The sequence below is a fragment of the Neofelis nebulosa genome, chromosome 2 (genome assembly GCF_028018385.1).
Source record: "Neofelis nebulosa isolate mNeoNeb1 chromosome 2, mNeoNeb1.pri, whole genome shotgun sequence".
Classification (NCBI taxonomy): Eukaryota; Metazoa; Chordata; class Mammalia; order Carnivora; family Felidae; genus Neofelis; species Neofelis nebulosa.
In genome coordinates, this window is record NC_080783.1 from 122,524,607 (window position 1) to 122,550,360 (window position 25,754).

The 25,754-nt window shown below is 50.6% G+C and overlaps 1 protein-coding gene across 1 annotated transcript in view; it reads right to left on the reverse strand.

Annotated features, from left to right (window-relative positions):
• Positions 1-1,771: 1,771 nt before the first annotated feature.
• Positions 1,772-25,754, reverse strand: part of ATP1A1 (ATPase Na+/K+ transporting subunit alpha 1) — a 29,622-nt gene continuing 5,639 nt past the window's right edge. Inside the window, exons 2-23 of the mRNA XM_058716087.1 lie at positions 20,391-20,495; positions 19,653-19,712; positions 17,542-17,745; positions 16,775-16,888; positions 16,232-16,366; positions 16,027-16,144; positions 15,314-15,582; positions 14,625-14,823; positions 14,250-14,359; positions 12,223-12,357; positions 11,480-11,672; positions 9,964-10,139; positions 8,810-8,946; positions 7,846-7,996; positions 7,136-7,304; positions 6,860-7,014; positions 6,396-6,519; positions 5,315-5,460; positions 5,065-5,195; positions 4,684-4,785; positions 2,554-2,645; positions 1,772-2,134 (exon numbers count right to left, since the gene is read on the reverse strand). Of these exons, the coding sequence (XP_058572070.1) occupies positions 2,106-2,134; positions 2,554-2,645; positions 4,684-4,785; positions 5,065-5,195; positions 5,315-5,460; positions 6,396-6,519; positions 6,860-7,014; positions 7,136-7,304; positions 7,846-7,996; positions 8,810-8,946; positions 9,964-10,139; positions 11,480-11,672; positions 12,223-12,357; positions 14,250-14,359; positions 14,625-14,823; positions 15,314-15,582; positions 16,027-16,144; positions 16,232-16,366; positions 16,775-16,888; positions 17,542-17,745; positions 19,653-19,712; positions 20,391-20,495 (3,054 nt within the window). The 3' untranslated portion in view covers positions 1,772-2,105. The remainder of the gene's footprint in view (positions 2,135-2,553; positions 2,646-4,683; positions 4,786-5,064; positions 5,196-5,314; positions 5,461-6,395; positions 6,520-6,859; positions 7,015-7,135; positions 7,305-7,845; positions 7,997-8,809; positions 8,947-9,963; positions 10,140-11,479; positions 11,673-12,222; positions 12,358-14,249; positions 14,360-14,624; positions 14,824-15,313; positions 15,583-16,026; positions 16,145-16,231; positions 16,367-16,774; positions 16,889-17,541; positions 17,746-19,652; positions 19,713-20,390; positions 20,496-25,754) is intronic.

The window sequence follows — 25,754 nt, forward strand, 5'->3', positions numbered from 1 at the left end:
CTGGTTCTGGTACCAGTTTTTTCCGTCACTTAGCTGCTTCCTCTGGAGCAAACTTTTGGCTGTAAAACTGGTTATTCAGTGATCGTCAGAAGGTAGAAACGTTCTGGTGGGAAGGGGATGGGAGGTTCGGAGACTCCCCTTGTCCTGCCCCACCCTTCCTCCAGGTGTTTTGAAGGCGAGGGCCGCTTAGAGCTTAGAGCAGTGAGAAGCCTGGCCTGGAATCTACCTGGGGTCACCCCCTGACCCTGACTCTGCCGTGTCAGGCTGCTTCGAGCTCTTTGGGAATACCCATGACCTTCGTTGTAGTGATGTTGGGTTCACTGGTCAACCCTCCAGGGGTGCCAGAGAGCAGACACAGGGGCAGTAGGGGTGGGGACAGCAAATCTGACAGGGCTGTGCCGGTTGAAGCATGGGGAGGGGGTTGGGTGCTCATGAGGGCCATTGTAGCAGTGAAGGGCAAGGTGTCCTCGAGTGGCCAGTTACCACCTGTCTCCTGGACTCATAATCCTGAGGACTTTCTATGTTAGCTTCATCCTAGTTTCCATGTTGGGCGAGCAGATGGCTGTTTTGAAAGATGATTTGCTGGGGCATCTGATGGGCTCAGTGGAGTATCGACTTGATTTCGGCTCAGGTCATGATTCCGGGGTGGCGGGATTGAGGTCTGCGTCGGGCTCCACGCTGAATTTGGAGCTTCTCTCTCTCCCTCCACCACCCTGCCCCACTCACACTGTCTCTAAAAGCGAAAAATTAACTGACTTGCTTACAAGTGCAGAGATCATCCCAGGGGAGTGTCCCAAGAGAGATTAGAGCTGGTTAGACTAAGGTCAGCCCTCCCAGTTCCTCCAGCTGGAAAGGGGACAGCCGATGACAGCCAGTATGGGGGAATTCGCTGGTTCCCTTCCTCTCCCATCGGTACAGCTTGGAAGTGAGCTGCAGTCAAGAGGCATGAGCAATGCATTAAGCTTTCAGAGAGAAAAAAAATACTTGAATTCCTTCTCTGCCTGTCGACGTACTCGGGTGCCAGAAGTAAGGACTCTATTGTATCTGCTTGAAGCAGGGACAGCCTCGGAGCATGGCTAGGTGACAGCAGGCACACCGGAGTGCTGAGCCCTGAGACCGAGGGCTGGGGGGAAGGGAGGGGGGTTACACTCACTCTTCGAGAACAGGTGTTTTCAGACTTGACCCTGATGTAAACAGCTCTCTTACCTTTTTCTTTAAGTGCCTTCTGGCACCTAAGCTCTTTCTGCAATGGAGCTGTCTGATGCTACATTAGGAACGAGCTATGTGATAGGGAAGCGCTTTGTGATACAGGGGCCACGAGACCGTGTAGGCCTGCTTCTCAGACCTTGGTCTAGAGACGCTTGAGGCTGCTGTGGTGGGGACCCGGGGGCTGTGCCAGCTTGACAAGAGGGTATGGTACTAAGGCACTGAATCCTTCACAGGACATGTGCCTCCGTCAAGGAGCAGATGTGAGACAGCTGGAGTTGCAGCCACACCACTCACCCTGAGGTAGGTCCACAAATGTATCTACTCAGAACAAAAGAGGCAGGGCACAAAGTTCCCCCTCAACAGCGGTTCTGAAACTTGAATGGGACTCAGAATCACCTAGAGAGCTTTTATACAACCAGAGGACTGGTTAGCTTTGGTTCAGGGGGGTCTGGGTTTGCTGTGCCAACAAGTTCCGGGCTGTTGAAGCAGCCAGTACAGGGATGCGCGCAGAGAACCACACTCTGACATCAGGGCCACGAAGGTGATGAGGGCACACGATTGATTCCGTTATAATAGCCATCTTTATTTGTAAAAATCCAGATATAAAATGTATTCTTTCAGTCTTTCCAAGTTTTCCTTTTTACAAAAACAAAAAGGCACATAAAAACCTTCCCCGCTGTCATTCCCATAGACGGTGTTTGTCAGGCAGCCCTCCCCCCTCCCCCCCCGTATAGCTACATGCTTCATTCCGGGACGTCTCGCTTCCCCCACATGCTTCGGTGCTTTCCTACCAGGGTAGAGTTCCGAATTCCAAGACTGAAGTACACAAAGAGGGCGTGGGGGGTGGGTGCAGGTGCGTGGTAGGATGCTCCACGGCGTGCAGGACACGGGGGTGCCTAGTAGTAGGTTTCCTTCTCTACCCAGCCTATAGGCAGCAAAGAGAGACAAGACACTTGCAGTAAGTCCTGGCTCTAGGGCACAGTGGGAGAAAGTGTTGAGGAGTGACCTGGGGGTGGGTGACAAAGCCCAGGGTCGGGGGGTGGGGGGTCACTCAAATTCGGCATTAGACCTCAACTCTCTTTCTTTGTTTTTAGAAAGAACATGTTAATTGGGAAGATGGTTTAGGTTTCTGCCCAACTTTCCACTGGATCGTATTTGGTTTGTAGTCTAAAATACGATCGGTTCTGAAACCTCAATGGAGATCGTGAGGATGGGACTGTAGCGTTGGGCAGTTTGCAGCTGGCTGGTCCAATGGCCTGGGCCGAGCCCAGACACTTCAGAGGAAATAAAAGACACAGAAATACCGCCTCTCCCACAACCCTGCTGAAGGTAAGATGAAATTACCGCCAGGGCGTCGCCTGATGATGAGTTTTCGGACTTCGTCGTACACGAAGATGAGAAGAGAGTAGGGGAAGGCACAGAACCACCAGGTAGGTCTGGAAATAGAATTAGGTACTAATTTATACATGAACACAAGTCAAAGGAAAGAGAAACCACATATCACCCAGGACAGTGGAATAGCCTGGAAGGAGGAGCCAAGTACAGTCATGGTTAACTATTGAGCCATTAGCACAGAACACACAGAAAGGTCTTAAGAACAGAATGCTGCTCCCTGTGCCCAGGGCCTGGAGAGGCTGAGGAAACAAGACTGCAGACTTTATGAAGGAATCCCCTTTTACAAATTTGGTTTATAGGGTGAGTTGAGATTTTCTGTTGACCATCCCTCCCAGCAAATGGGCATTTACTTTCTTCCCCTTTCTAAAGTGTTTGAGGAACTTGAGTGTGGTATATGTATTATATCTAACATCCTGGCATCTGAAGATAAAGTACTGCCAGAGTAGATCAGAACCATGTATCCATCCCTTGAATTCAGTCAGCTGGGTGCTGAATCCCAGCGCCAGGGAATGAAAAAAGCTGAGCCCTAATAGAGAACAGAGCTTTGGGAGCCCAGCAGCTGCTGCCACATCCCCAGCCTGGAGACAGGCACCCTGGACAGCCCTGTCAAGGGCCATGCTTTCCTGACTACCAACTCCTGCAGTCAACAGAGGAAGGCGTTCCCAGGGCAGAAGCCTGGCAATCTCTTCTTCCTGGCGCTAGAGGTCTTCCTCCACAGCTAAGAGATGATCTCCTTTGGCTCGGTCGCCCAGAGTAACTGAATCACCTTCCTAATTGGGTAGAACCTGTTGGGAACAAACTCTCTAGGCACAGCAAAGGAGGTCCTGAGGCCCTACTCTATTTCAGTGTGACTCTCCAGGCTTTGAGAGAGCTCGGTGGTTCTCCTGGCCTCCTCTTGACAAACAGTGGGCTCAAGCAGACAGAATTCCCCTCGGACAAGGCCTGCCCCTGTTGTACACCAGCTCTGTGCAGGGTGCTGGGGACGCAAAGTCAAACAAGATAGCCCGTGCCTTAAAGATTACAATCTAGGGAGGAGTAGACGTGACCAGTAATACCAAAGAAGGGGTGTACCTGCACATGTCTGAGGGGGGTGAGCTCCAGGGCAATCACCCCTGAAGGATTACCAGACTGATGGGGTGTGGGGGGATATCCTGACCAAGTACATGTGCAGGGGAAGAGAATATCAAATTCACCTACAGAAACTTGCATGGCTACAAGAATAAGGCTAGAAAGACCGCTTAGACGCTAGTGAGACAGACCCTAGACGCCAGGCCAGCCTTGTACCGAGGATGTCTGCAGTGACAAGATGTCAGTGAGGCCCATGGGGCTTGGCTGGGGTCAATGGAAGGAAGTGTCGGCTACAAGCCAGGTGGGATGGGTCTGAGCGAGGCTGGGGAGACTTCGACATCAACAGCTCGTGTTGTACAGGGGCCACATTCTGTGCCTTAGCATCTTTTCATCAAATGCAGTCGCTTAACCTCAACCAGTGAGTAGACCCCACCCAACACCCTCTGTTTCTAAAAGTACCAAAATTTGGACTTCTGATAAACCCGAATTTTTCACATACGGGGGTTTACCACAAAGTCCTTCACTGTGTTTTAAAGAGGCCAGTTTGGTTCTGAGCAAAGACCAGCGGTCAGCTTTCTTTGGTCCCCTCTCCCCGTGATCCACTTCAAGCCCGCTTCTCCCACCTCCTTCCTGGGAAGGCAGAGGATTCAGAGGCCCACAACGGCTGGGGCCTGTGGTGGGAACACACAGGGGCTAGGGAAAGCAAATCAAGATCTGAACCTGATCCCCAAACCCCAGGGTACATCTGGTCCACCTCTAATGACAACTGGACTGGCACCATGGGGCACGCAAGCACTCACGCAGTTGGCCGGTGAGCGATCTGGTACCGTGGTACCAGAGCCCGTTTAGCCAAAGCCTGAGCACTGGCCAGTCCTTCCTAATTTCCAGTCCAGAGGAATTCTGTACGCGCCACCCCCAATTCCTAACAATAGTAGCTACTGGCACACGTCATGAGAGGAAACGCTCCACGTCTATCTTGCACTTTGTGGAGGTGGAAGAGGAGCGACTTACTTGAGGGGGTACATCCTCAGGGCCACGCCCATTCCAGGGCAGTAGGAAAGGAAGGCAGCAAGGGCCGTCTCTTCAAAGAGGCCGAATATTAAGATCTTGTTCCTAAAGAATCAAGGGGAGAGAAAGCTTAAGGACACAAACAGAAGTTTATCTTCGAAAGCCATCCATGCGTCAAAGAGCAGATCGAGGTCTCTGTGTAGGAGCTATACTCAGGAACGTGAGGGCAGATGGAAAAAAAAAAAAAAAAATCACAATTTGCTTCCTAAATCTGCTCCAAAAGTGAGATTCCAGAAACTGCCATGTGTCAGGTGCCGGGGTTTTGCACGGAGTTGAGAAATCCCCAGACCCCTTGGGTGAGGGCCCCGAGCGTTCCCTACTCACTTCATTCCCTGCTGGAAGACGGAGTTCCTCCGGGTCTTACAGATGACCAGGTCAGCCCACTGCACCACCACGATGCTGACGAAGAAGGCCGTGTGGCAAGTGAACTCCACGATTTTCCTCTGTTCGTACGTCTGGGACACGGAAGGCAGCCAGGTAAGCTCGGCCCGCGGCCCGCACGGCCGGTGGCTGAGTGGCCACCGTCCCCCCCCGGGGGCTGGAGGGTCCTCCCACTGACCAGACCCGTGCTCACCCACTGCTGCCCGTAGCTGTCCTCTACGTCGTTGATCCAGCGGTCATCCCAGTCCACGCGGAGCCCCAGCAGGTGGGTCGGGAGGAAGCCGTTCTCAGCCAGGATCACGAAGTAAGTGAAGAAGCCTCCCAGTGCCTGGATCATCCCTGCAAGTGCGGAAAAACGCCTTTAACCTGGTCTGGGGCATCTGCACGCACTTCACCTGACTGCCTTCAGGGCGGTCTTGGTCACCAGTTGACAGATGACAGGGAGTATGGAGGACCACAGGGACACGTCCCTCACCCAGCGCCCTCTTCTTTTTGAGTCACTTTTCAGAGCTTTAGAAGATGACACACAGGTCTCACTCGGAGACATGTGCCCCCCCCCCCCCCCCCCCCCCCCGGCTCTGACTTCATCATCTGCCTCTACCAGGGCACAGGCTTTCAGGGGAAAATGCTTCCCTATATTTTAATCCCTGCTACACAGAGACTTTTTTCCCCATCTCCTTTTCCCATATTTGAAATAGTGAACGGGGCACTTTCTGACCCAATCCTCCCCCCCTCCTTCCTTTTTAGGGCCCTTCGCTTCTCCCCTGGCATCTGGTCTCGCCACACTGCCCTGAATTCCCCGGGGCACGTCTCCTCCTATGGTCTGGACCTCCTTAAAATGAGGTCTCCGAGACCACCTGTTAGCTCCACCGGTGGAGCAGAGATCAAGCCCGGTGCGGGGTCACCATGTGGTGGTGACCAGCCAGCCAAACTTTCAAGCTCATGCAACTTCGTCAAAGCCTAACTCTCTATCCAAATCCGTGGCCGGTACTACGTACCCCCGGGAACGACTGCCTCTGAATGACCTATGCCTGGCAAGCTGAGGGACCGCTGAGCCCAGGCTGAAGAACTACGGTTTCCACTAAGAAGTAACTGGGCAGACAGCAGAAGATTTCTTCTCACTCAAGAGGATTTTGTACAAAAAGCTCCCCTGAGTCTCACACTGTGTCCTGGCTCTTGCTAGATCTGAAGTCCCCCCAAAGCAAGCCCCTAGGCTGCCCCCACCACTACGGACGCTCCCTGCTCAGTGCCGGTGTCCGGGGACAGTGGCTCACCGATCTGCCCGTAGGCCATGCTGATCAGCCGCTCGTTCACAAGCTTGTCCGTCTTGGGGTTTCTGGGCTGTCTCTTCATGATGTCGCTCTCAGCTTGCTCGTAAGCCAGGGAGATGGCAGGAACCTGGGGGGGGGGGGGGGGAGGGAGGGAGGAGTATAAACGTTGTCAGATACCAGGAAACTGACTTCGTGAACCTTCCTTGCCCTCTCCCTTTTAAAACCGTTCTTTGTACCATGAGATGTTATTACCAGTCCCATCAAAAAAAAGAAAAAGAATCTTCCCTTTTATATAATGTTGCTCTCTGACAAACAGGCGTTGACAGTTGCCTCGGAGAAGGAGTGAGAACACGGCTTCCCGGAGGCCGTGACGCACACCGGTGTCACTACAGCGAGCTGCCACGGCCTCGTGGGCGCCGGCAAGCAGCCGTGGGTGAGACAGGACCTGAGCTGTGAGAATCACTCACCATGTCCGTGCCCAAGTCAATGCAGAGGATGGTGACGGTCCCCAGTGGTAGTGGAATGTTTGCAATAATAAATATCAGGAAGGGGGTGATCTCTGGAATGTTACTGGTCAGGGTGTAGGCAATGGATTTCTTCAAGTTATCAAAGATCAGACGACCTGGGAATGCAAGAGTTTGTTTCACCGTGTGGCTCAAAAGAGATGGGCAGGCTGGAAACGGCTACAGACTGACAGCAATGGGAGGAGTTTCTGGGGGACGCTTTACACATACTGCTCTCACCTTCTTCGACTCCAGTCACAATGGACGCAAAGTTGTCATCCAGAAGAATCATGTCGGCAGCTTGCTTAGACACGTCAGAGCCAGCGATCCCCATGGCAACCCCGATGTCTGCCTTCTTCAAGGCTGGAGAGTCATTCACACCATCGCCAGTCACGGCCACGATAGCCCCCTGTCCGAAGAAGGGGGAGGGGTCTATAAGAGCCACACGGTCCCCGGGCAGAAGTACCCGAGGCGCTACAGACTGTCCCTTTCCTATGGAGACTCTCTGGGGGCTCAGAACTGGCTCAGCCCAAGAAGCCACCCAGCCACTACTCAACAAGAGAACGGAGGAGTGATGACAAATACCTCCTCCCCACCTCCCCGCCCCAACGAGAGCTCCTCAAACGCATGACTTTGGGGAGATCTCTGGAAAACCCCATTCCTTTACAGGTCTTCTCAAGGCGTGGGATGAGAGTCTCTCCTGGCCATTCACAGCCCCAGTGTAGACAGGAGGAGCCTGTACTGCTATTCCAGACAAGTGTGGGGGCTCAGACTCTGGGCCACGGTGAAGACGTGTGTTGTAAAGGGCATGGCACTGCTAGACCGTTATCAAGCTCCCCTTCCCTCTGGAGCCACGCCCGGGGCATACACTGGCACACAGACGGTGAGTCTGAGAAAAGCCGGGCCCTGCCGTCACGGAGGTCAGAGCCCGGCCCCGGCTGCCCGCTAACCTGTCTCTGGCAGCCTTCCACGATGATAAGCTTCTGCTGAGGAGAGGTCCTGGCAAACACGATCTCCGTGTGGTACTTCAGAATGTCATCCAGCTGCTCGGAGGTCATGTCCTTCAGGTCGCTTCCGTGGACCACGCAGGCCTTGGCATCTCTAGGATCGGGATAGGAAAAGAGGTCACCCAGTGCTTCGCCAACATGATGCTCGTCACCGAGCGGGGCTGTTCTACGATGCGGAACACTTTGTAAGCAACGTAAAGCCAGAGGGAATTTTCCCCATCAGGTGAAAGCGATTCTCTGTGTGGTATTCTACAGGATACAAAGCATCTTCTTATCTATTCCTTCCATTCAAGGATCACAGACACCTGGGGGGCAGCTGCCTGTCACTTTCCTTTCCTGGTCTTTATAGAAGACGCACTGAAATAAAAGGACCGAATTCTAGACAGTAGAGCAAACCCTCTAACAGCCCCGAAGTAGGCGAAGGGGTCCCAAACTTTAACGAAACATCAAAACAATACTGCTTTATCTCTCATCTAATTTACCGTATTGCCGAATTCTCCATGTTTGACCTACTTGGACAAGTGAGTGTGGCCCTAGAAACTGACTTGCTGCTAGGTTTAGGTGGTATGATCTGCGGTTAACAGCGGGGAATCGGAAGCCCGGCCGCAGAGCATACTTCAGGACGAAGCCTCAGCTTCCCTGCTCTGCCAAGTGGGAATAATAGCTACTTTAATACATTATTGCGCCAAGTGCTTAGAACCGTAAGCACCACCTAGGGGTTGGCCAAAAGGACTCACTCTCAGGGCAACCCTCCCGTGGAAGGACAAGGTTGCCTTCTGGAACCATAGGGGCAATCCCTATTCAGGAGCAAGCCTGGAAGCAAACCATCGGAGACCCAGGGTGATGACTCCCAACTTCCAGCATTTGCACATTCAAGGCAGACCGTGCTTCGAGCTTTCTGCCTCACCTGGGGTTCACCTGGCTCACTGGGATGTTGAGGCGGGCAGCAATGTCTTCCACGGTCTCGTTGCCTTCTGAGATGATGCCCACACCCTTGGCAATGGCTTTGGCCGTGATGGGGTGGTCTCCAGTGACCATTATAACCTGAACAAAAAACAGGACAATTTAGCAAAGGCAGCCGCCAAGCGAAATGACCTCAAAGAGAGTCTTCTGTAAACAGGCACGAGGAAGTATTAAGGATTACTCATCTTGGAAGATCAAAAGGAAAGAATGCAAACTTAAATGGATACAACAGTGACTAACCAAAAATATAAACACAAACGTGTGTTTACAGAAAACACGGAGCAATAACCAGATTTAATCTTGGTACACGTTCACACAGGATACATGGTATCTGCTTCTCCTTTACACAGTCACATAAAAAACTCAAGCTTAGTAAAACTAGCCATGAAAAGAAAGGAAAAAAAAAAAAAAAAGACAAAAATCTGATGCGGATCACACTACAGGCAAAGGTGCCACATACTGCTGGTCAATAATCCCCCAACTGGCCCAATTCGGGAGAGAGGGTAAGTACGTAAAAGGAATTCAAAATGGTGACTGCACTTTTTTGACCCAAGGATTACATTCCGAAAAATATACTTAAGAATGCAATCTGAGTGGTGGGGGAGTAACTTTGCCAAAGCTTTGAGGGGCAGTCTCACTAACGAGAATGAAAAAGTGGAAACAAATCAGAGAGCCGGCACCAAGGGAGACGACGCGCCCCGCGTCGGTGCACCCAAACAACGTTCCGGGGCTTAGGAAGATTCAGAGGACACCGTCCATTAAAAAACCGGTTGACTGAAAGCAGAGAAGACGTGCCATGCACTGCCAAGCATTTCAAAATGTGAAACCTTGCTAAGTCGTTTGCTCTTTTTAAATATTATTATGCTTCCATTTCTTTCCCCCAAAATGTGTGTGTGTGTTTTCTTTTAAACCCGCCCGCCATCTACTGATGATACCATTTTAAAACAACTTGGCCCTTTCTGGTGATAACTGAAGTGCTGGAGGTAAGACACTCATCGGCCAGGTGAGAAATCAAGCTGGCCGCGTGGCTCCCGCGGCACCGAGCAGGGCGCCCCGGGGCACTAAAAGCTGATGCCAAGGAGGCACCCTGGGCTCCACCTTAATTCCAGCACTTCGGCATTTGCCCACGGCATCGGGAACAGCAGCCCGAGGAGGATCGATCATGGAGATGAGCCCCACGAAGCAGAGGTTTTCCACAGGGAAATTCACATCATCAGTGTCAAACTGGAAGCCTTCAGGAAACTGTTCGTCTGGCAGATAAAGGTGGCAGAAACCTGCAAGGAGAGCAGGCAGCCCGTGAGGACCTCACTGACCGAACAGGCACAGGACAACAGCAGCTGGCTAGTCAGACAGTCCGCCTCCGGCTCCGTATATAGTGGGAATTATTTTTTTATAACAGAATGAGGCTTTATTTAACCTTTATGAATGATGTGGAATCACCGGAAGACAAAACATGCGAATGACAGAATCCATCATCAAGCCTCAAAAGAAGAGGCATTGTCCAATGTGGAGGAGACAGGTGAGCCCCAGGATTTCAGGCTTCTAGACCCGCCCGCTCAGGTACTCAGATTTGGCAAAGCATGTAATTATTGGTCTCTGCTTCCTTTTTAAAAAAAAATTTTTTGTTAATGTTTATTTACTTTTGAGAGAGAGAGAGGGAAAGAGAGAGGGAGAGAGCGTGAGTGGAGGAGGGGCAGAGAGAGAAGGAGATAGAATCCAAAGCAGGCTGCAGGCTTTGAGCTGTCAGCACGGAGGTTGGCGTGGGGCTCAAACCCACAAACCATGAGATCATGACCTGAGCCAAAGTTGGACGCTTAATCAACTGAGCCACCCAGGTGCCTCATCTGCTTCCTTTTTTAGGAAAAAAAAGAAAAAATCGAGCCCACATCTCTGCTCGCTATTCCTTTAGTATTACTGAGCACCAGGGTATGTTAAGAAAGACACCTCAAAATTAGATGAAGGAGAAGGTATGAACCAGAGTATGGAACTAGACAATCAGTTCTGAGTAACTAAGCTAAGGAGAACAGGAAGAATTACATAAGGAACTTTCATCTGTCCACCTCCAAAATATCACAAATGCCACCGTTTCAGTTACATTATACAATCAGTGAAACGTCTTTCTGATCTGCACCGGCTCTGATGTGGTAGGAAGGACAGGCAGCATCCTAGGTGAAAAGTTTACCGTTAATCTAATTTGTGAGCTGACGCATAAGCTCTGGTGTAAACGCACAACCATTCTGTGCCAGTCAGGAAACGGTTTTATTCTGGAAGCCCTGGCAATTCATTTTAATTTCATTAAGTTTGTAGGTCAGGGTCATGGCAACAAAAGTTTGATAATGAAGCTCTTCTCCCCGATCTTTCTTCCCCGGGCAAACAGAACTGACCAGCATGAGACCAAAGGTCTAAGTACGGATCAGAAGCAAACCAGCAGGAATTTGCTGCTCACGGGCCCAATGCACCAAACATTTCCCCAGCCCAGCCCAGCCCTTGCGGTTTTCAGAACAAGGGTGAGGGGGCAGATCGAGGAGGATTCCTCCCGAAAGGCTTCGGGGAGGTCAGCACAACGTGCAGACGCGGACCGGACGGGTGGCCGTGCCGCCGGCTGCCCACTTACCTAGCACACGCTCTCCGAGGCCACCTAGCTCCAGGTAGGCGTTCTGAAAGGCATCCTTCAGCTCCTCGTCTAGGGGCTGCTCCTTGCCGTGCAGGAGGATGGAGCTACAGCGGTCCAGGATCCTCTCCGGGGCGCCCTTCATCACCAGCAGGTGCCGGGGCTCAGACGTGTTGGGGTTCTTATGGATAGACAGCTATAAAGGATAGGGGAGACGTGAACGCCAGGTGGCTGGGCGTTGTTGGCCCGAATGAGGAGCACAGCTCACTTGCTCCTGGGTATCGGTCATGAAAACCACCAAGACCTCCTACATCTGAACTTTTGGGGTCTCCCACCTTGTAGCCTGCTTTGAATGCTACCAAAAAAGCAAGCATAGTGACCCAGCCCGAAATCCCTGGCACGGGTTCGTATCTAAAGCTTTCCTGAAGGGACAGTGGCAACAACGATGGGCACATCCTTGGACACCCAGCCCCCTCCCCACCCGCCCCCTCCAAACCCTTAGTAAGTATCCCAGAGAGCCCCAAAACATTTTAGGGGAGGTTTCATGTAGCCTAATGATACGCAAATAGATCAGCACTTTCTATACGCAGCCTGGGGTAAAACTTAAAAGCTTTCATGAAGTTTGAATAGTTTGGTTTTAGGAAGCGTGGAAGCTTGTGACATTTCAGAAAGGTCAAACAGCCCTTCTTCCAGCTCCCGTGCCTCCCCGCCCACCCCCTCGCCCACCCGCACCGACGCCAGGTGACCTGGTACTTGTTGGTGGAGTTGAAGGGTATCTCCACGATTTTGGTGTATCTGTCTCTCATCTCCTTCACAGAGCCACAGCACAGCTCAATGCATTTCAAGAGCGCGGACTCCGAGGCGTCGCCTGCAACTGCCCGCTGTGAACGCAGACATCATTCTTAATTAGCCTGAAACGCTTCACCCAGGCACCACGGAAAACTCGGTGTAACCCGGATGTACTCTGCTCGTGTCAGAAGTGGAGGACCGGGCGGGCGAGGCAGAAGCAGTGCTGTTGGCAGGGACGGACCTCCCTGTGCTCAGACCCCCGGCCGGTCACAGCCCTTCAGACACACACCCTAGCTGCCTCCTCCTGTCAGCCCTCCTTCGTCATCCCAAATCCGGCTTCTGGTAGAAAAGGGGTGCCTCGAGGGGTCCCCCACCCTGGGGAAGACCATAACACACGCTTCCAACCTACTTTAGTCTTTTTTTTTTTTTTTATCTTCCCCTGCTGCAAAGTCTCAAAGCCAACACTATTCCCAAACACATATTTCTGGTTATGAATCTGCAAATACCAAGTGAGAATCCAAATATTTACAGCACCTCCAATGTAAAAGAAAATCCCTTAGGTGCGTTCCCAGGACTGGGGGCAAACTGTGTCAAGGGCAAAACAGAGAGCTTTAAACATAATTCAACTGTGCAAAATTATCTGGGGCTGAATGGTGTGAACTGAAAGCTATTATTAGCTCCAACAGTCCTATAATCAGCTAACATCTTAAGTTCAAGACCACACTTGAGGTAACACATACTTCTTTCTTGTGATATACTACGACACATGTATGCTTTGACACACTACGAACATTTGGACTTGTAGCCAACTTTTATATAAATACTTTAGAACTCGGGACGTACAGGACTGCACATACAAGTGTAGCCTCGTTTAAGAAGAAAGGTAGTCAGGTTTGGTAGGAAATGTGAAATAAGTGGGATCATTTTTAATAAAGGCCAGTTAGTAAAGCTGAACAGGACTGCGTGCCTTTTGTGGGGGGCAACCCCTGAAATACTCAGAAATACACCCATGCTCCCTTTTCTGGCACTTTTAAACTGGGAGAGGTCTGATACCTGTTGAGTTCTAAGCTCAAAGCCTACAAGATTTCCACTGTGACGCAAGGAAATACAGGAGGCAGGCATCTCAAGTTTTATCCCAGGAGAAACACCCCTCTCCCCAAATCGACATCAATTCAATGCCAAGAACATCTCCCTTAAAGGACAAAGGGGTCCTATCTTCACAGTGGAAGCCATCTCTGTTCCACCTAAGTGAGCTTTATCCTCTTTGACAGCTTGGTTCCCCCTCACCGCCCCGCCCCCCCCCCCCCCCCCCCGGAAACACCCCAGGCACCCTCACTGAGAACAGGCGAGCCCGGGGGGCCTTGCACATGCCTTCCTCATCCTACCAACCCCATGCTCGGCTCGTGACCTTTCTGAGGCTGTGTCTCCACTGGGCAGCACAGTGAAATCACAGCCATTTCCCAATTCCCATGGATTCCATGAGGCTGAGCTTAGTTCTGCATCATCAGTAAGCAAGCGAAGAACAAATAAGATAAGAGAAAGAGCTGAGCTATTTTAAGAAAACACACGGCTTAAGGGATTTATTGGAATCTACTGTATCCCGATATGCAAATGCGATCATCCAGTCACAGAAGCAGCCCCTCCCTCCCTGCTAGGTTAGGTGACACTGTAGAGGAAGAGTGGATTTTGTTCGTTTTTTCACAGTGAAGACTGCCTCCCACCTCTGGTCGGTTTTGACCCTAAGTCCCTCTTCTCTAACCTCTCTGAACCACAGGGTAACCAAGGGAATTCCGGATCCACAGGCAATACAAGCTACACGCAGCAAAGCATCACACGGGCCATTCCGAGTGTCGCACGAGGAACGGTTTCGTGACGGAACACAAAGGTCACGCGCTATTAAGGAGAACACTCTCGGGGGAGGTCTCGGGTGGTATCTATACCCCCGCAAAGCAGCCTCACCGCTAATAGGAACTTCTGGGCATACCTTGAGGATAGGCAGGTTTTCCTGGTTAGCCTGAAACACCGCCCTGTTACAAAGACCCGCGATCCTGGACAGAGCGAGCCAGGTGGCTGAACTCTTGTCGAACGACACACCTGACGGAGACAAGGAAACAAGAGAGGAAAATCACGCATTCAACTTTGTACGCAAGTCCCATAAAAGGTGAAATGATGACATCTCCTCTCCCAAGTAATGAACTCATCAGGCTTTTGGGCAAAGTCAAGAAAAGTCTAAAACCCATGCCCACGACTCCTTACCTAACAGTAAAAAAACTAAAACCAAAAACCACTTAAAAAAAAAAAAAAAAAAAGCCATGTGAACAGGTGGGGCCAAAGTGTGGGGCGGCCCCCCTGCACCTACCGCTCTGATTCTCTGTCGTGTCGGCTTCATGGATCTGATTGTCGAACCACATGTGGGCCACTGTCATCCGGTTCTGGGTGAGAGTTCCAGTTTTATCCGAGCAGATGGTGGACGTAGACCCCAAGGTCTCCACGGCTTCTAAGTTCTTCACCAAGCAGTTTTTCCTCGCCATGCGTTTGGCAGTGAGGGTCAGACATACCTAAACACCAGGAGGAAGCAGAGGACTTCAATCTCGACCAGGAGGGAGTCTTACACCAACTCTGGCTACATCCTAATACGGAAGAAGTTTGTCTGAAGTTAAACCTCTCCAGCCATCCCGTGAAATGCGAATTGTCACAGGACCACGTACAGAGAGAGCTTTCTCTCTCCCCCCAATAAAGCAATAGATGAAGTGAAAAACAACTAGGATTTACCACACTGTAGTTCTCCCACTCACCCCCAAATTCTTCGTTACACTGTTGTGGGTCATGTGGTAAGGCCGAAACGTATGCTTTGGGGCTACTATCTCCCACGGAAAACCATGCCGAGGCCTTCTCGCTGTCTAACCCTACCATGTGGCTCTGAAGAAAAACTATACACACACACGTACGATCAGACATGTGGTCGGCAGCCGCTCTGGAGAGGGCAGGGGAGGAGTCTCACATGCAAGCTGGTCTAAGAGCGAACGTCGCCTTCCCCAAGCTGCTCACCGTGACAGTGGCCAGCAAACCCTCTGGCACGTTGGCTACAATGATACCGATGAGAAAGATGACGGCCTCGAGCCAGGTGTACTCAAGGATCAGAGAAAGAATGAAGAAGGACACACCCAGGAACACAGCCACACCCGTGATGATGTGGATAAAATGTTCAATTTCGGCAGCGATGGGGGTCTGGCCGCCTTCCAGCCCGGACGCGAGTGTCGCGATTCTTCCCATCACCGTGCGATCCCCAGTGTACACGACAATGCCACGTGCGGTGCCTTAAACGAGAGAGGGAGGGGGAGCTGGATATACCTCGCTTCACCAACGAGGTCACGGAATCTGCGCGGTTACCTGGCACGGTTAAGAAAGAGACACAAGCCACACACGTTTTTAAGGGCTCGCTTTTTGGTGGGGGGTACGCTGTTTCACAGACCGGCAGAGGGCTTTCTATCCGTGAGCAGAACAGCTCCAAAGTCCATGCCAGCCTACCATGGCCAACAGGAGAGGTGTGCTGGGGGTGGGGGAGCAGGACAGACCACCCACAGGCTTCCTGAACCTTCCTGCCAGCGAGTGAACCGCATCTGCTGTGCTTGACCACGGGGGTCAGACACGGAGCCAATAAAGCAAGAAGAGAGACGACGTCTCTGGCTTTTGTCGTTGTGGCGAATGCCCGAGACAGACACCGTGCTGCGGATATGAACGGGGGCCTCCAAAGGGCCTACCTTCCACACAGTTGGTTGAAAAGAAGGCGATGTTCCTCGTCTCCAGGGGGTTTTCATTTGTGAAGTCCGGAGACCTGGTCTGGGGCTCTGATTCGCCAGTGAGCGAGGAGTTGTCCACCTGCCCGCGAGACGGGAGGGCTGTGTGAGCGCACACCGGGCCGCCCCACGCACCCCGCCCGAGCCGCGCGGGCCCCGCTGAACCCACCTTGCAGCCGTTGGCAGATATGATTCTGAGATCGGCAGGGATTCGGTCTCCTCCTTTCACTTCCACCAGATCCCCGACTACAACCTCCTCGGCATTGATGCTCATTTTCTCACCGTTTCGAATCACAAGGGCTTGCTTTAGAGGCAGAAAAGTTGACAGCGTTCAGTCAGAGAAAAGCGACTACCGACAAGGGCAGGGTGGTGGTCACACGAGAAAGCCAAATTAGAAAATGATCGCTGATGTGAATTATCCGAGTGCATGACAAAGATTGCTGATCTTTCTATTTATACAAGCTATAAAATCTCGCTCATCTGGAGGTGGCTCTCTTGTCCCCCTCGGGTGCTCTGTCAGGGTATGCTCAGAAGGAAGGCCATCACTTCCTGCCGGGGGTCTAAGAACAGGTGTGGTTTTGGGTCGGCGGGGGGCGGGGGGGGGGGTTGGTTTCCCTTTCTCTGACGGAGTCACTAAGTACTCGGGAGCCTTAGCCTCACACTAGTTCACAGCCGTGGGGCTGCCAATGGGGAAAGACCAAGCAGCAGGTACCTGAGGGACCATGTTTTTGAAGGATTCCATGATCTTTGAACTTTTAGCCTCTTGATAGTAGGAGAAACACCCAGTTATGATGACGACAGCGGAGAGGACCACGCCAAGATACAGCTGGAAGGGAACACACAGGTTAGAACCAGGGGCTCTCCGTAAGGAGCCGCGAACATTCAGGTAGTTCTTGACTGAATACAAAACAAATCTGTAACAGAGAGGTCAAGGCTTCAGGAATTATCCAATACAGAACCCGTGTCTTCACATTCAGCTTCCCAGAGACCGCGTACAGGAGTGCCAGAAAAGGGGTCCCAGGGACTCGGACGCTCCACCTCGACAGACTTTTGAAAATCTTTTAGGTGAATCAGTTTCTCCCATTTTATGAAGACAAACATGTTTCTGAAACAACGTGTGACTTCTGAGGGATGGCCACCACACATCTCTGGACGTGTATTACGTGCCAACATTAAAGGCTGTGCTCTGCCGTGTGAGTGGCAGCCGGACCTGGGCCGGGACCTGGGCAGAGCCGCCTTGTCACAGCAGCGACATGCAGGATGGACCTCCAGCCCAGAAGAGCATCTAGAGGGCCGGAGCTGGAGGGAGAAACCACAAATGAAGAAGAATGGACGGGTCTTGACGGCCCCAGTTGCTAACCCTGCTTTTCCCTCGTGCTTAAAACATCAGCCAACCAGGTGGAAAACTGGCGGGTGGCAAAGACCAGGAGAATACTTTGTGCACACTTTGTCATCTAAGTTAGGAACTACAGAACTCACATTATCATTCTGAGGTTCCTCTTCTGTGGCGGCCTGGATGCCGTAAGCTAAGAAACAAAGAATTGCTCCAATCCACAGCAACATTGAGAAGCCTCCAAACAGTTGCCGACAGAACTTGACCCATTCGGGAGTGGTGGGAGGTGGGGTGAGGGCGTTGGGGCCGTCTCGGGCCAGGATCTCAGCAGCTCGAGCGGTTGTTAAGCCCTGAGAAGCAGAGGGATGGATACACGTAAGACACCCTGCCCCGGCCCTTACAAGAGAATATACCCACCTGATAGCTGGAGAACTACGATAATGGGTTCAGGAGGAAAACAAATTCCCCAAGCTACAGAGCCTGTAAAACCCGGCCAGTTCTGATGAGGACTCCCCCCACCCCTCCCCCCGCCCCGGGCCAGGCACGGCTGCCCAAGGAAGGTTCCGGAGGACCCCACAACATCCACACTGAAATTCGTTTTAAACTGGTCCATCAACAAATCTGAATCCAGTCTGATCTCTTCTAAATTTAGATAAGGGACTCATGCCAAACTGCGTTTTTACCAAAAAGATAGAGCAATGTTAATTCATCAATTCATTTATTTTTTAAAGTGTATTTAGAGGGGGAGAGAGCACATGCATAAGAGCAGGGGAGGGGGAGGGGGAGGGGGGCGGGAGAGAGAGAGAGAGAGAGAGAGAGAGAGAATCCTAAGCAACAGCGTGGAGGCCTACACAGTGCTCAAACTCACAAACCTTGAGATCATGACCTGAGCTGAGATCAAGAGTCGGATGCTTAACTGACTGAGCCACCCAAGCACCCCAACTCCTTGATTCAGTTTTAAAATTAAGAGCTTCTGAGTTTTTTTTTGCATTATTGAATCTGTCAGGGAGGGGAAGACAGAAAGCCTCTATAAACAAAAAAGGAAAAAAAAAATCTCTGTGGGAATCCAACCTGTTAGTGGTTAACAGCCAAGTTTTAAATAAAGAACTTTATTCTTTGGATGGCAACTGACACAGGGTCTGGCTGGAGAGGGTTCATGTAGGTGCACGGTCTAGCTAACCCCCAGGCAAGTTGCCAGTTTAGAAGTATTCACTGGAAAAACCCACTGTTACTCAAGGCCTTACGCTTCTTTAAATAGGCCTTAAAACACATGGGACAGCAGACAGGAGATAAAAGGCTACCATTACAAAATCCCGTATTATCAAAATGCCCAAGTCAGAAAAAAGAAAAAAAAAAAAAAAAAAAAGACACAAAGCTAATTTCTCCCCAAAGTGTCTGTTACTACGTAGTTTGTGTCCACATTATTTTAAATATCTGAATTCCCTAAGGAGTACGGGGACCAGGGAAAAGAAAACCAAGAAGTTAAGGGGAAACGAGGACTCAGTTAGGACCTTCCTCTGCCTCATGTTCCCATGTGACCCCACCCCACCCCACCCCACCCAGACAGCACCACTCAGCATCAGAGTGCTCTCCCGGTGCCAGGCGCTGAATCCAGAGCCTCGCCTGAATTCTCACAACAACCCTTTTAAGGTGTCATCGAAAGTGAGGTGATGAGGGGCGCCTGGGTGGCTCAGTCTTCAGCGTCCGACTTCGGCTCAGGTCACGATCTCACGGTCCGTGAGTTCGAGCCCCACGTCGGGCTCTGTGCGGACAGCTCAGGGCCTGGAGCCTGCTTCGGATTCTGTGTCTCCCTCTCTCTCTGCCCCTCCCCCGCCCGTGCTCTGTGTCTCTCTCTCACACTGCAATGAACTCACTAGTAGAAGGACAAAAGATGAAGTACTGGAGGGTCAACTATTCAACTCCATTTCGTGAATGTAGAAAAATGGAGAAAAAGATTTGTGATCAAGGGCCGGGGAACGTGCGGCTGTGGAGTCATTCAGGATCAAATCCTGGTGCTTTCCCTGACTGGATCTCACCTGTTACCAAGTGGGGAAAATAACATCTACTTTCAAAGTTTCGTGGGGAAACAAGGTACTGAAGAAACACATAAAAACCCAAGCTCTGCATGTCGCACAGCAGATACTCGGATGGTGCCTGTCATCACTGTCTTCCCAGGGTCCCCAGGGTTACGCCCAGGACACAGAGGAGATGCCACAGGGACACGTGAGACTCTGTACAAGTTGGAAATTCAACATACTCGGCTCAGGTCTGTTCCATATTTGCGGTGAAGTTCGTCAAGGCTAAGTTTATGGTCATCCTAAGGAAAAACAGAAACAGAAGACTTAAACACTGTACCAGAAAAAAAAGATTGGGGTGAAGCATTCATGTGGCTCATTGCTGCTACTAAGCTCCGAAAACGGGCTTTTCTCCGGTGCAGAAGGCGATATACGTCTCTCACCGCGGCCTGATGGATCTGCCACCACACAGCTGTGCGCCGAGCGCCCGTCACCAGAGGACAGAGACAGCTGTGGCGTGAAGTCCCTAGGTGCCCGCCACATCACTTCAGAAAACCCCATCAGTCCTGGAGCTCGAGGAAAACCCTGCTTGCCTTCTCTGATGACCAGGGAGGTTCTAGCCAGCCTGTGTCTGTGGAAGCCTCCAGAGCCCGGAAGGCCGGAGGTTCCCCGGGTTTGGTATAATCCAGAAATAGAGAAAAGCAAAGGCCCATGATGTATCAACCACACTTCCTTCTGTGCACCTTTGGCTAGGCCAGGGTGCCTGGATAACTCTTCCAACCCTTGTAACAGCCTGGAAAAATGGAAATTTTCCATAGTTTCCGAAACTATAGAGTTCGGTAAGGTCTGTACAATGACTGCTTTCCTTTTAAAATAAAGCCAAGTCTCTGACTCAAATGACTGGGGGGGAGGGGGCAGATCATGCAACAAAAATGATACAAGTAATTTTTAAGGAGAACGAAAAGCATCCTAATACTTACCATAGAAACTTCTTTCTTCAATTCATCCATATCCCTCTCTTTCTTGGCCTTCTTTTTGTCGCCATGCTCTGAAACAGCCGCAGGTTCATATTTATCACGTCCAACCTACCAAAGAATGTGGGGAAAGTGTGGTTGTGCATTATGAACGAACAGAAGATTCTGGGGCAAGGGATTTCGGCATTTTTTAGGGCAGCCATCATTCTGAATGGTCAACGGGATGATAATCATGGAAACGTACTGCTTACATGACATCCTAAACAAAAGCAACAGTCCTAAGCTCAAGATGTGCCATCCGCGCCCAAGGGCAGTAAGACCAGTGAAGTCACGGCAACCACGGGATGGTCCGGCCAGTCACTTCCATTTGGGGTGAATAGGGAGGGGCCTGCGCTATCAAAATCTCTATCCCACAGCCTTCCACCTTCCCCACTGCAAGAATGAAATCACCTTTCCATTATTAACTTAGGAGTATCATGCTCAGGCCTTTGCATTCTGAGCAGAAGAGTCTGAGTTAGAATCCGCACTCTACCACTCACTATGGAACCTGGGGTCGGTCACTGACTCTTGCTGGAGCTTCAAGTTTTTCTTCCACAGCATGGAGAGAATAGCGCCAACCTCCATTTCTGGAAGAACCAAATGCTAACTTAAACAAGCCACCTAAATGCTAAGTTGCTTTTGTTATTATGCTCAAATTCTTAGATTTGCAAAGAAGTCATTAAATATCGAATTTAAGTTCTTTCAGGGCTTACATCAGAACACCGACCTTTCCAAAATCTAATCAAAAGCCATCCTAAGAATCCTTGAAATTATTAAAAAAAAAAAAAAAAAAAGAGTTCTTACCCCCAATCTACAGCCTGAAAATAAACCCCCCGAAAGAAAGTCACTGGAAATGTTTTGACATAAGCAGCGTGTAGGAAAAGCATGTGCGTTAGCACACAATTCACAGGATCCACCCACGCCTCCGGAAAACTGGAACAATTTTTAGAGAAAATGTTGATTCTATAGTTTAAATTTAGATTGTTCCACACACCCCTCCCCCCACTCCATTTAACCTGCTTGAGCTTATCTGCACAAAGCCTGAACCTGGTGCTCCAGAGCTCAGTCTGTGGAGAAGGGGCGCCCCCCCCACCCCCTGCTCAGACACCCCAACCCCACACATTGCCTCCCACCAACCACCACCCCTAAGAAGGGCAGGGGAAGGAGACATTAGCATTTTTCTTCAAACAGATGCGGGGTGGTGCTGTTAACTATTACTCTGTGGCTCTCCCTTACTCAGTTCTAACTCTACCAGCCACTGAAGAATTAAGTGGGAACTGGTGTCTGGATCAACATTTTACTGGGCTAAAAATCAAATTAAAAAAAAAAAAAAATCAAAGGGGGGGAATAGGTGTATTTCAGTCGCAGCTAAGACGGTGGCGACTAAATACAACGTTCACTTGAATTTGAAAACACCCTCTTCTCAAGGCTCTAAAGCGAAGTCCTGCCCCAAATGGGCTGGTGTCGCCCACAAGCAAGGACGTTTATGTCATTCACGTGGTTCAACTCCGGTGGTCACTTCTGCAGTGTTCCTTGACTAACTTCTTCTTCCAACAGAGTGGAGTTCTTTTGTTTCTATCTTATCTGTGAAGAATGAAGCAGGTCTAAAGATAGTCAACATTCTTGAAATTCTCTCCACTGTGGAGCAACCACATTTGTAAGTGCCTCTTTGCACAGGGCCCCTGGTGCCAGGGTTAAAATGGAAAATAATCACACACACTGAAAGCAAATAAAACAAAAAGAAAGGACAGGGCCACCACCAGGCAAGAACCACAGTCTGCAGTGGGATTTCTTTCACATATTTCATGGGAAAGCTCAACACTTAAAAATCATTTTGAAGGCATTGACTAGGGAATCTCTAAAAGGCTATGTGGCCAGTTTGTAGCATTGATTTTTAAAATATACTTCACAGATTCTCTTTTACGCAAGGGAATGTCATTAAAATAAGTTTAACTTCAGAATATGAAAACCAGCCCCCACCTCCCACTCCTCCAACCCCACTGGGATGTCCATGGAATACTGGCATTTCTGCAGGATCTTGACTTTTTTTTTTCCCATTTGAGGTGTTAAAAAATAAAATTGTGTAACTTTAAGAATAACAAATAAATATATAAAAATCCGAGTTAAAATCCCTCTGCCTTACCACCTATATGCTTTCGCCTCGGACTTTCAACATTTGCCATTCCCAAAGAGGGAGAGAGACTGATTGGAGAGCGAGGCCCCAGACAGATTCCCAAGCTGTATCCCTATTTACAAAGTATGTTGCCTCCAGCCTCGCAATTATCAATGGTTAAGTGAGCCGGGAGTTTCATTTCCTACTAGCCACCCCCTCCCCTTCCTCACCAATTCATGCTACACAGGGCGTAGTTTTAAACGAGGATATTTGTGAAAAGAGACATGGGAAGTATCATTATGTGAGATTTCTCTTTCTTCGCGATTTTAAGTATTGCCTATTGAAAAGTTTGTCCAGAAGACCAAATGGCTTCGACAGTGTGGTTCTTCCCTACCAATAAAACAATGATTTAATAGTAGCTTATTGTGACAGGAACTAAACATTCCTGAAGTCCCCATGGGTCTCAATTATCACAGATTCAAAGCAGAAAAAAAATGTGTGCGTAGGTGCGTGTACGTGCGTCTGGGGGCGAGGAGTGCAGGGTGGGATAGGGGAACAATGCTAAAAATGGGGGAGACGGGGCATCTGGGTGGCTCCATCCATTAAGCGTCCAACTTCGGCTCAGGTCATGATCTCACAGTATGTGGGTTCGAGCCCCGCGTCTGGCTCTGTGCTGACAGCTCAGAGCCTGGAGCCTGCTTCGGATTCCGTGTCTCCCTCTATGTCCTTCCCCAGCTCATGCTCGCTCTCTCTCTCAAAAATAAATATTAAAAAAAATTTTTTTTAAAAGGGAAGATTGACTATAAAAACCCCCAAAGAAACTTTATAAAGGGATATAAATTTAAAAAAGGCGGGGGGGGGGGGGGAGACAGCATTTTCTTTACTTTTTAAAAACATTTGGGGAAAACATAGGTTACGGCAAGGGAGAGAGAATGAGAAACGTGGTTTCCCCAGTCAGTTGACTCTAGGAACCTGCCCACTCTTACTTCCTACTTCTTCAATTACAAAACTCCAATGACACTGCCCACCTCCTGCCCCCAGCACACTCCCCGTGATGGATGGAGCCCCTCAGGCACCCCCATGAGGCCTCTGAAGGAAGTCGGAGGGAAGCTCAAGTTACCAGGGCCACTGGTGAAACTGATGAAGTGAGTTAGGTTCTGGTCTGTACGGTTTTTTTTTTTCCATTCTAATTTAGGAAGTGGGAGGTTACCACGAGGACAGGGGCTTGCCCAGGGTGACACAGCTTCACATGTGTCATTACTTCATCCTGTGCTTCCCAGGGGCTCCATCCGCTCAAAGATGCCCTAGGTGTTTTGCTACCGTTGGGTCTGGGCAGAGGGCAAAAGCGCCCAGGAGGTGGGGAGAGAAAACTCTTCACAGGACAAACCAAGGTTAGCATGAGTAGTAATCAGGTTCACTCACTTAAAACCACGTACCCCCCCGACCCCCCGACCCCGGCCTGCGCCTTCCTCTCCTTCAGTAAAATCCGCGGGGCGGACAGGACAGGTAAAATCATCCTCAGGTTCACAAAGGCACACACGAAAAGGTGCAAGGACGTGTAGGAGAGAAGCTTCCATGGCAGAGTTAAGTCACTTGAGGCCTGTGCACACCACAGCTGCACCCGGGGCCTCCACGCTCCACACCGTCTCCCCGGCTCAGGCCAGGCTTCGGAGGCTCTCCCCAGCCAGGCGTTCCAGACTCGCTGGCCAGCCCACCTGTCCCCACCGCAGCAACAGATGGCCCTGTGGCCAGCAGGGAGCTCCGAGTTCTTAAGATTGCTGGACGTGCCCCCGAGAGGCCTCTGGGGAAGCTCCGGTGTCTGTGCCCTTCAGACGGGAATGCCGACGTCCTTCCAGGAGGCCCCCGGTCATCCTCACTCTGCTGCGTGCCAGCTGCGGGGACCGTGGACAGTCAGCCTCGGTGGCCTCATCCCCACAATGGGAATACCACTTGGCGTGACTCCTGACGGGTCTAGAGAAGGCGTTTCTGATCGTCTGACACACCAAAGGGCTCCCGTCAAGTCTGAAAACAAAACACCTAAAAGCTGCACCGTTTCTGAAAACCCACTCCCACACACAAAGACCTTGGGCTCCGAAGAGGGGCCAGGAGGAGGGCTCCGTCGTCCTGTGTGTGGAAAAAGGGGGCCGGGAAGGCGCCCTCCCGTCTTCCTGGGGCCGTGTACTATTACGTCAGTATCAGACACAACCGTGTATGTAAAGGTACTTGGCGAGGCACTGCACTAAGGTTACTATTATAACTGGGTTCTAATTAACATATAAATTACTGACATTCCTCACTATAACTCCTCTTAATCTTAAAAAACAACTCATTTGGGGTATTATTTCAACTCATTAATTAAAACCTTTTTTTCTTTGGAGAGCAAGCGAGCACGCGAGTGGGGGAGAGGGACACAGGGAGAGAGAATCTTTTTTTTTTTTTTTGAGTTTATTTATTTTGAAAGAGAATGAGGGAGAGTGGGGGAGGGGCAGAGAGAAGGGGGGAGAGAGAGAATCCCAACAAGCTCTGCACTGTCAGCGTGGAGCCTGGTGTGGGGCTCAAACTCATGAACCTGTGACATCATGACCTGAGCCGAGATCAAGAGTCTGACGCTTAACTGCCTGAGCCACCCAGGCCCCTCTCATCCATTAAAACTGAAAGAAAATAGAAGAAATGATCAAGCCCAGTTCATTTCGCCTCCAGTTGCTCCTTAAGTAGTTTGGTTTACGTGCAAGGAATTTTCTACCCCGGCATCGAGGGCTCGGAGACGGCTGGGGTTGAGGGAGGACACGCGCCGCCTGAGTACTGCAGCTGTTCTGTGGCCCAGAGCAGCATTTCGGGCGGTGAAGGAATAGTTTTTTTTCTCCTGTAGAGGAGGGGACCCAAGGGACCACCATGGCTTCGTATTCCTTCTCACTCACCTGGACGTACAGCAGGCTGGAGAGTATCATGTAGTGAAGCCACAGCAATGGGTCCCTTTGGGAGGCCAGCTCACTACCTCCAAACTTGGGCCACGGCCCATCAGCCATTGGGGGGCAAAAAAAACATCTCCAGCTCTAGCCGGGTTCCCTCAGCCCAAAAGGAACTAGGCTCAACCTTCCTCCCCAACATGCTGGTAAGTAAATTCTTAACAAGCCTGCCAGCCCACCCTCCCGCAAGGGCTGAGAATCAGATTCCAAAATGTCTTAAGGATCAATATATTCTCTTTTATGTATTAAGAG